This window comes from Apus apus, chromosome 2, assembly GCF_020740795.1.
Source record: "Apus apus isolate bApuApu2 chromosome 2, bApuApu2.pri.cur, whole genome shotgun sequence".
Taxonomy (NCBI): domain Eukaryota; kingdom Metazoa; phylum Chordata; class Aves; order Apodiformes; family Apodidae; genus Apus; species Apus apus.
The window spans coordinates 76,332,606-76,347,752 of record NC_067283.1 but is presented as its reverse complement, the minus strand read 5'-3'; the positions used below and the strand labels follow the sequence as shown (position 1 = coordinate 76,347,752).

The window sequence follows — 15,147 nt, the reverse complement described above, 5'->3', positions numbered from 1 at the left end:
TCTTTAATAAAGCCACAAATTCTCCATTGGCTCCTCCTCTCCCATCTCCAAGTAAAGCTCCATGCACTCCAGCTGCTCTCTCACATAAAGCACAACTACCTGTCCTTGTCATGCTTTCCTGTCCTTCCTAAAGGGCCTGTATCCCTTCTCTGCAACACTCTAACCATGGGAGCAATCCCACCAGATCTCTGTAATCCCAACAAAATCACAGCCCTGCAACTGCATGCAGATCTCTAACTCATTGTATTTATTCCCCATACCATGTGCATTAGTGTACAGGAGCTTAATAGGAAAAATATTTTACCATAAAATATTTCAAATCCTACGTCCAACCTCTTATTTCCAACCTTATTTTCTTAACAAATGTAATTTCCTGGAGAAATACTAAGAAAAGCCAACCATTCTTTAGGCAATAAAAACATATCAGAAGTCACTGAATATTGGCAATGAAGGACACTGTAATTACCCCAAACTTTACATCAGGAGGAAACATAGTATGTTCATGTCTTCCCACCACTGCTTTGAGATATATATGTAGGCAAGTTGAAAGTAAAGGAAGGATCATAAGAAGAAAATAAAAGTTCATAAGTATATAGAGCACCTTCATTTTTGCCTAGATAAAAATTACTCAAGAAAAGGTAATTTGGTGTGGGTCTGCATTGCATGTAAAGCAGTAAGACTAAACTCAGGTAGCATAACTGGACCTAACACCATAGATATGGGAAATAAAAGAAAGGCACAGAGTATCAGTATCAGTATAAATCAATATGAGGGAACAAGGCTTTCCTATAACTAGGAAAAGCAGATCAGAAGAGATTAAGAAAATTACAGTTGACCACTGAGGTTTTCTCCAATTTTTACATATTCTTGGAAGTATCTAGAATTTTTTCCCACAGAAATTTTGTGTGCTCAGCCACCTGAGTCTTACAGTGTAGGCTGTAATCTTTGGAAATACAATTTTAAATTGTACAATATCATAATCCTTCTTTCAGTTTTTATTTTCCATCTAGATGCTTGCATACAGTGTGTTTGAACATGCCTGTTATCATGCCAAGCCACTGAATTACTCATTCATACCTTTGTAAGGTATGAATGTACTTTGCACCTGTGTTTCAGGCAACTGGATGGTCTGTGAATTGGATCTTTGAAATGGAAACAAGCCAGCTTCTGTTTTCAGACTTGAAGAGTGTATGAACTCATCTGTGGTTACACATTTAAAATTGCTACAAACCAAAATATTGTCAAAGTAGAGATAACATTTTTTTCCCTAAGTGGTCATTCTCCTTTAGCACTCTGAAGTATATAGTTGTTAAAAGACTGAAGAAACAGAAATAAATTAGTTTGAGGAAGTAACACTCATGAGTTGCACAATAATGTTTTTTTTATACCTGCCAACAGACCTTACTGTCTGTCAGAGACTGCAGATACATAGAAAGTATAGCTACTGCTGCCTCAAAACAGAAGTCAGTGGAGGGTCTGAAAGAGCTTGCTGTTACAGCCTTTTTGGTTCTGCTTATTTATAATTATCTTTAAAGAAAAAAACACTCATCAATATAAGGAAAAGCTTCCAGTGGCAAGACATTTTAAAAGAGGCAACAACAACTTTTAACTTCTCTAGAACTCTCTCCCCTATGGGCCTTTTGATGCAACTCACACACTCTCCCTTAGTAGTACGCCCGTACTCTTCCTTGTTATCTGTATATATGGGTTATTTAAAAGGTCATCTGCATCTGATTTAAAAAAAAAAATCAAGGAAGGGTGGGGGGGAGGGGAAGCACCTAAAGTATCAGCCTTTGAATTGCTGTTGGGACTATTGGCTATTTATACATTTATCATTTCAAACAAGGTGCAGGTGAAACATTTCTAAAGCTCTCTTTTTTGTATTATTTTTTAATTCCTTGAGTGAACATATGTACTGTGATGAAATGGACTCTAGTTTTCCTGAGCTATGGCTTTGAATATAAATCCTTTTAGTTTATCAGTTCTTTTGTTCTGGAGTGTCTTTTTTCTGAAAAGCAGACAGACTTAAAATTGAAAGAGAAATTTAACTGAAAGGAACTGGTGATTTCAGACTAAATTACTTCCCTGTTGCTTACACTATTTTGAAGCATGATGCCATTTAAAATGCAATATATAATAATGTACAAATTCTTGAGTTCGGAAAACATCCAAGAGACTCTTCTCCATGAAGGCAGAAAAACACATCTTGCTGGTGATTTTACATCAGCTGGAAGGATGCCCATAATTTAAGCTATTTTCCCTCCATAATCTTCCCAACAATTGATTGACCCTACTGCACTTTGTGCTTGCATAGAGTGGAATTGTGTCCTGTCAGATCACTGCTACTGGGATTATTATGGGGAAAAAACAAAACAAAACAAAACAAAATGAACAAACAAAAAAACAAAACACAAACAAACAAACAAAAAACATTTTAATATAGTTTTCTCAGAGACTGAGAGTGAGTGGCAGGAAACATACCCCAGTAAGTAGTAGGACCATATTGACTGCTCAGTCTCATTATCACTTCTCATCAAATTCACAGCAGAAAGAAGCTTTTAGTCCATAAATCATTTATATTTTAACTACCATTGTTACTGTTGTAGACATCTTGTACACTCAGAAAAGGACCTCTGCCTTAGCTGCAACTTGAAGTGTGCTAATCAAAACCATACACAAAACCACACAAAATCTCTCTGACTTCTTATATAATAGTTTGTGATATAAGGTTGTGATTCTAAATTATTGTCACAATGCACCTGCCTTTATTTTTCTTTTAAACAAAACTGGAGTATACTGATAAATGGTTTGCTCTCAAGTACCAATGTGTAAAAAAGGTAAATGGAGAAGTTGAATTACCTTCTTCACTGCCCTACTGAAACAACCCAGCCCTTCTCTCCTTAACAGACAGCACTTTTAAGAAACTCCTATTCACAGACATCTGACCAGGGCTGGGAATCCACAACCTTTAACAAATACATCTGGCTTTGGATTTAGGCACATGACAAGTGTGGCTTCCTCAGTCTTCACTTAAAGCCTGATGGATATTGCAAAGCCTTTGCATTCTGTAACAACTATCTGTTAATTCTGACTTGTGTCATCCAGCAAAAACCAAGTGTCCTGTAGGGACACATCCAGTAAAATAGTTACCAAATAATTGATTTCTTATGGGAACAAAAACTTAATATTCAGCCAGGTCAGCTCTCTGCCACCAGTACCTTCTATTACTGTTTAATGAAGCATGAAGTCAGAGCCTTCAACATACACTGAGGTTTCCAAAGGAACAGTCCTTTTGCAAACAGAAAATATAAACCTTTTTCACACTACAATTTAGAGTAAATGATGAATCTGTTAGATTCATGATCAGTTGAAATCATAAACTCTACAGTCATAAACTAAGCTGGATCCTAACAGACTGTGACAAAGTATTTCATTTCAGCACTCACTGAGAATCAATCACCCTTCTTGACAATCTTACAGAAGTTTGCGATTGTGGAAGGACAAAGGTTGTAACATGTGTTTTGAGATGCCATCACAGTTCCTGTGTTCTGGACTACAAGAAGAGGTAGAAAAGAACCAATCCTTTGAAAAAAAACATAAATTGAAACATACTCTAAAAGTCTTGACCTGTGCTGAAGTATCTAGGAGCACAAAAATGTGCCCCTGAACACAAGCTTTCATATCCTTACCATAAACTGGTGCCTTACATAACCCTCTTCACAGCCAATGTGTTAAGTCTTGCTAAGAAATAAGTAATTTTCTAAATGTTGTTTTCCCTCAAGTGTCTATTCCACTACACTGCAGTATGTTCAGTCATGTAAGATTTTGCAAGATATACATCTGTGAACAACATGCTTTTTGATCCATTAGTTACACCAAAAAACTCCAAAGTGTAAAGACAACTTCCTGCCCAGGATAATTTTTGGCTTCCATTTCTTTCAGAAAATTATTTAATTTAATCCTTCCTTAAAAGTGACTGTTTCTCAAACAGTGACAACTCTATGCATGCCTGATCTTAGGTAACCTTTACCCTTTTATATTAACAGAACATGGACTTTCAGGAAAATGCATCTTCCTACCTGTGTTGTTGCAAAATCCTATGCGAAATATTTCTCAATAGATTATGGCCTACATGAAGCAATACTAAAACACATTTAACTAGAGAACAGGCAACATCTAAGGCTTTCCTGCTTAGATCTCTATCACTGGTGGTCTGCTGTCCTGGGCTCCATTCAAACTTTTGTTACTCACTAATGCTCTGGCATTTTAATGATTATTGTTGTCTCCAGTAATTAAAAAAATTGGACTATCAGACTGAAAAAAACATTAATTAGCATAACAATCAGTTCTTACCTCCACCTATAATCTCCGTTTCCTTTTGCTTCTCTTGTGTAAAATTCTTCCCATGTTATGATTCTCTTAATTCTGTATGTGTTTTCTACACTTTTCCCTAACTTGTCAGAAAATCACTGCAGGGTAACTTTATATATTCAGATTAATTTTAAATTTGCTTGTGTAAAATAGCAACTTTTTTTTTCTCTCACCAAACAAAAAAAAAAGTTGAAAGAGCAGTCTTAACTGCTCCTAGAGTTTCTTCTCAGTTCTGTACTCTTTATTTGTAATTTTACTTATCTTTACTTACCGCTTGCCATTTGCAAACACTTATTTTCTCTCAGCTAAAGTGTTTCTGCATTTATCAACATCTCTCTCTCTTTCTAATGAAAATGGTAACTCTTTTCCCTCTAAAGAATCTTCCTTCACTCACTGTCAGAAAATTATCGTATAACATCACTCACACTTTATGATTTGGGATGATAAATATGAAAAAATGCAATTTTAAAAAAAGTAATCAGCTAATTTCTAAAGGAATCTAAATCATTTGAAAATCAGAAAGTTGTGCAAAAATATTTATTTCATGGGACTCCTGGGAGCAGTTCACTTCCAAATACAACAGCATAGTGTTTTGATGAAGTGACACTTCTTGTTTTGTTTGCAAGGTCAGTTTTCACAAGCTATTACTCTGGCTTGGACTGAGTATCTGGTCTGGATACTTTGGAACACTTTAGAGGCATTCTTTTACATTTTCTAAGTATATGGAATAAATACAGGGACTACTTAAAAGGCTCTCAAAATGCATTTGGTAACAGCTCTGTGGTGACCCTCACTGGTGATAAAATCCAGAGCTCTGAAAACAAAACGAACATCTACATCTGTATTTCTAAACTTTCAAGTGGGGATTACAAGAACAAGAGCAATTACACATGCTCCTGGAGGAAAATTCACAAGTTCTCAAACAGAATCAAGAGTAAGTATACTAACAGCAATTTACTAAACTCCGGAGGATAATAATAACAACAATAATAACAATAATAACAATAATAACAACAATAATAAAAATAATGATATAATAAAATAAAACTAATTTGTTTATCTCCCCAGACGGGAATGAAAAATTTAAGTTCAATCAGAATGTACTCCTGATTTGCAAAGATTTTACAAGTTCTTGATATAAGTTTGCCCTGCCCAGGTGAGAGACATCTGGAATGCTGTGTCCAGTTCTGGGCTCCCCTATAAAAGAGAGATATGGAGCTACTGGAGAGTCCAGAAAAAGGCCATTAAGATGATCAAGGAACTCGAGCATTTTTCATTTGAGGAGAGGTTGAGAGAGCTGAGACTGTTCAGCCTGGAGAACAGAAGGCTGAGCAGGGACCTTATTAATGTATATAAATACCTGACGGGAAGGAATGAGGGGACACAGACCCAGTCTCTTTTCAGTGATGCTCAGTGACAAGAGGCAACAGGCACAAACTGAAATACAGGAAATTCTCTTTAAATATAAAACCAAGCTTTTTACTGACTGGGCATTCTAACATTTGAACAGGTTGCCCAGAGAGATTGTGGAGTGTCCACCTTTGGATATATTTAAAATCTGAACAAAAATAGTCCTAAGCAAGCTCTAGCTAGTCTTGCTTTGAGCAGGGGAGGTTTAGGATAGATAATCTCCAACAGTGCCTTACAAACTCTTCTATTGTGTGATGCTGGGATTTTCAACAAGTCAGTATTCCTCTGCAGTATTTTACAAGTTCAAAACCATCCAAAAAGAGAAATTCTGGAAAAATTTCTGTGTTTATCACCTATAATTGGTACTAACGGATACCCATTACTGCTGACACTAACTTCCACTTTAAGCCAATTGCCTATTTAAATTAATACCTTGTATTCTTTGAATGTTATTGTGGTATTAGACACTATGTATTTTTCAACAAATCACAATGTAAAACATAAATTTCAACTGAAAATAATTTACTTGCATCTAGTATGCAACATACTCCCATATGCAGTTCTGCTGACTTCTATTAACTTCCTAACCATCCCATTTCTATCACATAGCTGTTAGTGAGTTTTAATCACTGAATGTTATTGAAATACAAGAGGAGCTAAAGAGGAAGAGTATTTTTTCTTCAAAATAAGTATTATCTTACATGAAACATGAAATATTCCGAAATTTAAAAAAGAATTTTATAATGAACTATAAAATATTATGGGTTTATATAGAAGAGATACTGAGTGGGCTGCTGGTAGGAATGATGTGCTAAAGCAAACAAATTGATCAAAGATACCTTCATTTGTTTAATTCAAATATTTCTTAATAACGTTAACAGCAATAATTTTTTAGTAATTCTGGCAGTACAAATAATATATGTATCACCTGAAAAACTGCTTCTTATGCATTAGAAAAAAAACATAGAAACTAGGGTTCTGTAGAAAGATAAGTAAAATTGACAATAATACTGAAATATTAATGAAAAACCTACCTTGCCTACATACTGATAATCAGATCCTGTGTACTCCTCTAAGAGAAAAAACTGGTTCCACATCCAGCCTCGCTTCTGGCGGTGAATAGCTTTTCCATCAATCCCTGACGCACGTCCCCCAAAGCTTTTGGGTCTGAGATCAGGAGTCCGTCTGAACAGCATTTCTGTATTGCAGGGATATGGCAGCCACATCCAGAGCAAAAGAAGTAATAGGACTTGCTGTATTGTCATAGTTCTCCACAGCTGATGCTCTTCTAGCTAGTCAGAGATGTTCTGTTTCCCTTGATTTACTTTTTATGTCTCTAGTTGCTGGTGCAGTCAGGCAGTTTCCAGCAACTCATCTCTGAACTGTACATAGTAACCAAGCCCTGAAATTAAACAGGGAGGAGACAATGTGAGTTGAAATGCATTCCCTCTTAGAACACAACATCCTCGCTACTGTACCAAGCAGATACAAAGAATAGAAAGCAACCTGTTCAGGAATGTAAAAGTTTTCCAGATAGGCAGAATGTTGTGAATGCTAGGTAGCTGCTGTCAAAACACTTCCTAAGAAAGAGTGCCCCGTAAAAACCTTTTGATTTAGAAACTTCTAAAAGTGTTCCTTATGTAGACTTGGGGTTTAATATTGCTGAAATTTACACATAAAATACTTCTGCCTTTGCTTCAAATGTTTTCCACCCCATTTGATTTACAAGAATGCCAGTGTTACATTAATCTTACTATCAAGTGGCCTGAAAAGCCAACACAAAGTAGTTTTAGAAATGAGGAGAATGTAATAGACCAGTTCCCAGGGTGTTTTAAATGGTAAAAAGAGAGTATCACATGCATCAGAAGAAATACAACATGAAAGAAGCAAACTTTTCAATATAAAAAGTTATTGAGATGACATTGTAATAAGGAGAGATGCAAGCTTAGTCTTAAAGTGTAGGGAACATTCAAAAAATGTGGGCCTGTTTTGTAGGTATCCTGAATAACTAATTTTGGAAAATATTGAAATAGATCTTACTGACGGAAGTGATATTGCAGAGAGATGGCAAGCCTTGCCTATCTCCTCTTTCTTTTGTTGCCACCTTTTTTTGGTTTGCTGTGCTTTCTGTTTTGGTTTATTCTTCCTTCTTCTGACAGAACTATGAAATGGTATTTCAGCAAGACAAATTCAGCCTGGTTCTCATCACTTTATTTCCATCCCAGCATTTAAAGATTAACACCTTTTACTCATATAATTTGGTAATGTTTTCCTGCAGTAAAAAATGAAAATCTATTATTTGTTTTCTTAATAAGGTATAATTTCTGCAAACTTTAACCAGGGTGTTTTGTTTATTTTATTTTTTTAGCATGTTCACAGAAAACAAAGTGCATATATGGTGGTTGCAGTTACTTACATATTCTTCCACGTGTGGCATGAAACTCAAGTTTGGGTTGTTTTTCTCTCCTCTTTACTGATTTTGATAGATAGGCAAGATTACACACAAGAATACCACGTCTTCTGGTTTCAATATTGTACTATAGCTCACTACCATCTAAAATATTTTAAAATTTTTTTTAAAAGCAGAGCTATGTAAAAGTTTCAGAAATTCTTTCTGTGTTTAAGTTTGATACTGAACTGCTACTATATTCCCCTTAAGCCTGTGTTCATCCAAAAACTTTGCAATAAAATGTCAGGAATGTAGAGTGGAAAGCCTATGATACAGTGATTTCTTACAGTTGGAATACTTCTTGTGCGTGTGTGTGTGTTTGTTAATAACTGAACAGATTCAGTTCAGGAAATAGCTTTTGTCTTCAGAGTTAAGTTCTCTCAAGACAATGTTTTCCCCTCTCCTTCAACATCTGGAAGACTAAAGAACTTTTCAAAGCCACTGCTTTCAAGGACTTTAGCCTGAAAACTTCACAGTAACTCACAGGTGTCCTTTACCATTTGTCTTAATAAACACCACGTTAGGTATTGTTTAATTTGCCCCTTCTTCCTTTCTCCTAAAACTGTGACATTTACTTTAACTGTGAACTTTGAATACTACTCAGAACAACGTGTCCTAATATAAATCACTAAGCACATATGCTGAATTATATGAGCATGTACAGACTGGAGACATGGCCCTCTGCCTTGGAAATAACAACCCAGATATATGTTATTCGAAACAAAGGTATACTGAATGAGAGAGGAGGACTATGATTTATTCTCAGATACTTAGAAATGTTTCTTCTCAAACCCACAGGAATTTCAGACTTGAAATTACCTTTTCAGGAGATTATTAATTAAATTTTAAAGCTACTGAGGATTTTTTAAGGGAGATATTTTCTTCTTTTTTTGCTAGGTTTTTTTTTTTTTTTTTACTCTTTTTTCACTTTCTTGTTGCCATCAGTATATATATTTCATTATTCACACATTATTTGATGCAGAAATGTTGTTAAATTCCTCTTGGGAAATAATGTTTCGATATTAGGGGTTGTTATTGAATTTCCTTCTTGTTAAATTAGGTCAGCAGAATGAAAGCTCAGATGAAATTTGTTAAAAGTTACAAAAGTAGCTAATGCACATGGACTTGGCAAGCATGGCTGCTTAATAGATGTCTGGACCAGCAAGGTCTTTACCCTCCTTTGAGACTCCTGTTGGGAGTTCAGCTTCCTACTTTAAATGTAATAAATTTGATAGTAATCTACACTGAAGCAATAGTATTTACCTTTAAAAATGAGCTTGCAAACAAGGAAAATCAGACTGAATAAATATTAAATAAAAAGCACTGGAATAATTACAATGTTTGAAGAGAATGGGATTAAGGAAATCTTTTAATATATAACTACAGAACATGGATAGAAACCCCAGTTCTGTAATTGCATATTTGTGTTCTGTGTTACCTTGCTAGAGCCAGAACAGTCAATGGCAGAAGATAAATTTATCATTTGTTTTGTTTTTTTTTAATTCCCTAGAAAAATAATTGGAAACATTTTTGTGAAAATCTTATCTTAGAAGAGGGTATGATATTTGCCCTATAGTTTACTTTGGTAAAACATGAAATGATTATTTAATTTTTTAACATTTCCAAAAGTTTGTTTAAAGAAAGATATTTATGCAATGCCATTTCTATTTTGACAATTCTATTTCACATAAGAGCCATTATCATTCACACCTCTAATCTGCTCTTTCAGTTATTTTTTGATATGTTTGTACAAAAGAAAGATATTTTTGGAATCAAAGATTCTTCGTGACAATTTAGGATAAACTTCATTGTAATTTTATGCAGTGAACAATCTTTGACTTTATTACCATGGAAGACAATGGAGCATATTTTGCTTCTGCTTGTTTTTGCTCTGCAGAGCTGACACCAATAGAGCCAATCTCACAACCACATTGAGAAACCTTTATTTTATACTACCCCACTTCTCCAAATCTTTGGTTGCCCTCCAACCACCAGTAGAGAGCTGCCACCACAGGCTGAAACCCTCTTTCAAAGTGGTTACAGCCATCAGACACAATTGCTATCACTTTCATTTCCTCCGTGGAGTAGGTAACTTGGAAAAGTCTCTCTGTCTTTCATTAGAACTCCAACTCCTGGCTAACGCATAAACAAAATTCAAAACTCTGGCTAGGTTTTGAAAAACAGGAACTATTTAACAAGCTAGTAAAAACTGAAGTATGAAGGCAGCTAAGTGCAGAAAAAAAACCTGCCTTTTCAATGAGCCTCAGAAGAGCCTCCAGCTCAGCTAATTTAGTTGTTTTAACTTATTTACCATCTTTTTATCAAAACCACAAAGTTTTAATGTTTTAGAGCATAGTATGATGAAGCAAGTTCTTTAAAATAACACCTTTGTGAGAGAGTCTTTCCCAAAACACAAAAAAATATTTCCTTCCCTCTATAAGTGTAACTTACAGGTGTAAGTTAACCTTAAGAGAAAAATAAGACAAGATTTTTATAAAGGTTTGTAAGAATGCCTGAAGCAAATAAGTGAGCTTTTTCAAATGATCTGTTCTTAACGCATTTAAATTTCATCATTCCTTGTATTATAGATTTATGTTCCTTGCTTTATCTATTATACCCCGATTAAGCTGCCTAAAGCCATTCATAATTTAATTGCCTAGTTATGAACTGAGGAGATAACTGGTAATTTCTCAATAAGCTGCTTATTTCATAACCTCCACCAGAACACCTACACACCACAGTGACCACACTTCCAGTTACTAAAATATAACATGAATTTGCAAAGTAGTCATCTATATCATCAAATTTTAGAACTCCAATCCTCTTTATTAAGTCTTTCAGGCCTTGATCCCCTTAGGAGTTTTGACTGAATATGTATAGTTTGATTCTAAATTCAAGAATGTAACTAACATTTCAGGAATTATGTATTTTAATTAGTAATAGTAATCACATTTCCCAATTGTCAAAACTTCTTCGCTCAGATTGGAGTTTTTCATATTGTTTTCATAGTTTGTGGGGACTGAAAAACAAGCAGAGGAAACAAAGGAAAAGAAAATACTGAGAATTATAACTTTGGCTACAAGAGCTAATGAGTATTTTAGGCAATAGAGAGATGACACAGAAGTATAACTTACATCTTATTTTAATAATATTTATGTTATTAAAAAATAAGTTAACATGCATTATACTGGTTTCAAAGGCAAAAGTTAAAGATTCAGTCTGCCTTTCACTGGTAGTTCAGTAAAAGTGATATGCAAAAAACTAATACAATAACCCAAAACACATTAAACCAAGGAGGAAGAAAGCATTAACACCTCACTCCCTGCTGCAGAGAACACTGTCCTCCTCCCTCTAAAGATTTCTGGATGCTTCACTGCAACCCCTCCCCATTCTTTGTAAGGAAGACTGAAACTCTGAGTCTTAAGATACAGCAGGACAGTGAAGGGGTGAGCAGAACACCAAAGGAAAAGCTTAAAATGTTAGTAAATTACCTTGCATGACAATAATGCCTGCTTATTAATCAGGCTCTTCTGTATTGATTAGATATACTTAGCTACCTAACAGTAAGTCTTAGCTCTCTATGTATAGTCAATTCACTTTTTCTTACAGCAAGACACAGAGTATCACACTATTATGGTAGTCCTCTTATGATGGGTTAACATGCATAATGACATGAAGAAACTTTTTAAAACTTACAATTTATGTCACCTGTGAGGTCCCATTACCATTTCATTCCTTGCTGCAGCCTATTCTCCCTTCTAGATTATTCTTTCCTATCTGAGTATATATACTGAGTTAACTTTCACAGCTCTTGGTAGCCACCCAGTATTTTTCTGCATAGTATCAATGAACAATTAGAAAGTTAATTTATCAGATTTAAAATCCTAACCTCCTCCTCCTCAGTATTAAAACCACAACAAAAAAAAAGGGAATGCAAATTCAAAGTATTCCCCCCAAATTAAATAAATTATCTGAAATGTGCTGGATATGATTTTTAAAAACACAAAATAGAAACTACTACCATGATTTGAATCATAATTGGCAACTGAACCAGTGAAAATAGTGCTCTCGATCCCCTCCCACCCAGGTAGGGAAAGGAGAGAGAGTAGAGAGAGAGAGACTTTCCAGCTTGAATACTAGACTAGACAGCTTTAAATAAATATTAATGATAAAAAGAAAATATATACAATTATATACAAATGTGTTCAGGAATGAGCAAAACCCTATTGCCTGTGACCACCCTCAGCAACTCCCACGGCATCTCCTGAGCTGTGAGCAGTTCTGAAAGGTCCTGGAGAAAGAGAAAATAAAATACACCTCTCACAATTAAAAAAAGAAAACCTGTTCTGATGTTTAGTATGCACACTAGGGGAAGAGGAGAAGAGAGTAATAGCGTAGACGATGATAATGACTCCTTCCAATGGGAAGCAGCAAAACCCAAGTTCCAGAATGTTTTATTCTCTGAAGAAGTATGGAGTAGGAAGAAAACTGTGACTAATCGGAGAAGGCAAATATATTTGCATTATTATGACACTGTAATTTAGACACAAGAGCATATACTAAAGAGATTTTGTTAACACTCCATTTTCTGATTCTTATTAATTCTAGACCATCTCTGACAGACCATGATTTTTCTGGAAATGAAAAGATGAGAAAATATTATCTGGATGCTGCCAAGAGCCAAAACTGAGAGATCATTCAATACCTAGAACTGGGGACTTAATATTCTTTCTGTACTGGACCATTTTCCCGAACAGGGTGAATTGTAATAAATAATGCTGAACAGTCTTGAAAAAGATGCTGTTTTCCTTCAGGGTGGGTGGAATTTTAAATCTCATAATCTTAGCTATTTGATGCTTTCACTTGCCACCAAACTCTAAGCCTTATTAGAGAAACAGAATAAGCACAGAGATGTGTCAAGTATCTAAAAAGTCACCATAATATCATCAAGAATTTATATCTTATGGCTTCAGAGAGCACAGGCAGTTCACTAAAGCAAAAAGAATTGAGGCAGTGAGAGACCATACCTACTTAGTAAACTGTGTAATTTAGTAAAGTGTTCACTGATGTCTACTTTTGTTAGTGCCTGTGCCTGCAGCATGTATAGTTCCATTCCTGCTAATTAGATGATGGCAGAAAGTTTACATTCTTTCTTAGCAGGCAGAAAGGCTTCTCATGGAAGCTCAGAGTCGAAATGTAAGAGAGGATCACATTTTAAGAAAGTTGGTTAAAGCATAAGATTGTATCTCTCACATTTATTAGAATAAAAATGCAAGTATTGAAAAATGCACTTTGTTATTCACAAATCCCATAAATGTTATATTTGGCATTAAAAAAACCCACAGTTTTGAATGACAAGAAGGTATCTTTGCAATGCTTGTGAAGTTTTTTACAATAAATATTTCTTAAAGTGCTTGGAATTTCACTTTGTGTTCAACTCCGTTACAGTTACTCCAGCATATCAAAAAGTTCTGCTATGGTTCTTTGTTTTGTTTTCAGTTTATACAGCAAAGTAAAAATCCATTTATGGGATGACTGCAGTTCGTTGTGTCAGGATGATCTGAAATTATGAAAAAAAAAATAGTATGTAGAGAGTGGTTATATCTTTTATTATACTGGTTTGCTATGGTTGTATAAAATGGTAATAATTTCTTCACCATTAGTGAGTCAAAGTTACAGACCCTCCATTGTGACTTGTCTGTAAGTTTTTAAACGTTAAGCCATGACAAGAAACCTCTTAAGAAAGTACCACTGAAGTATAACATATAATAATCTGTAATCTTTTGTGCTTAACATTGTACCATCTACAGTGCATTGCAAGATGAAATACTGTACATCAGGTGTTTATTTTAGGCAGTACAGTATCTGATACTGCCTATACAATGTGAAACTATCAGTTGTACGACGTATGCATGATGATAACACCTGATTAGAAGATCATATCCTACTTCTTCCTAAATGGTCTTTTCTTTAAAAAAGTACACAGCAGACTGAAGCAGACATCTTTAAAAAATTAAGTTTTTCATTAGTATTAACTATAAAAGACCTACAATTCACATCATAAAAAGTCACATTTTTTGCATATTTCAATAGTGAAAAGCATGTGTGTTGAGTAGTTTTTAGATGAGAGATCTGTACAATATGGCACCATATGAGGGTGATAAACTGCTAATGGGCATGGGTCAGTTAGCAACTTTGGAGGTAAGGAAATTTTCTCTTAAGGAATTTTTTTTTCTTAAGAATGTTTCTGTGTACTTTAAAACTCCACCAAGACTGTAATTATCTTGACATTCAGAGAGCTCCTCACTCAGTAAACATCCTTTATACATATACTGCTGTTGCTGAATAAGAATATAGAGGTAGACATTGACCAGACAAATGAAACTATGCATATTCTAACTGAAATAATATTTTTAAAGTATATTTTGGTCAGGCAGTGCTCTACATACATGACATAGATGCTGCACCTAGAATACTGTATTCAGTTTTGGGCCCCCCACTGCAAGAAAGACATCGAGGTGCTGGAGCGAGTCCAGAGAAGGGCAATGAAGCTGGTGAAGGGTCTAGATCACAAGTTTTACAAGGAGCAGCTGAGGGAACTGGGGTTGTTTAGACTGGAGAAGGGGAGGCTAAGGAGAGACCTCCTTACTCTCTACGAGTACTTGAAATGAGGTTGTAGATAGGTGGGGGTTGGCCTCTTCTACCTAATAAAATGCAACGGGACAAGAGGAAATGGCCTCAAGTTGTGACAGGGGAGGCTTAAATTAGATATTAGAAGCAAGTTATTAACTGAAAGTGTAATTGAAGAAAGCAATAGGCTGCCCATGGAACTGGCTGAACCACCATTCCTGAAAGTGTTTAAAAGATGTATAGATGTGGTGCTTAGGAACATGGTTTAAGCATTGGACTTGGTATAG

The 15,147-nt window shown here is 35.2% G+C and overlaps 1 protein-coding gene across 1 annotated transcript in view; it reads right to left on the bottom strand.

Annotated features, from left to right (window-relative positions):
* The window catches only part of CDH10 (cadherin 10), an 86,648-nt gene that overhangs the window by 43,104 nt on the left and 28,397 nt on the right, over positions 1-15,147 (bottom strand). The window contains exon 2 of the mRNA XM_051611635.1: positions 6,816-7,183. Coding sequence (XP_051467595.1) covers positions 6,816-7,046 — 231 coding nt within the window. The 5' untranslated portion in view covers positions 7,047-7,183. The remainder of the gene's footprint in view (positions 1-6,815; positions 7,184-15,147) is intronic.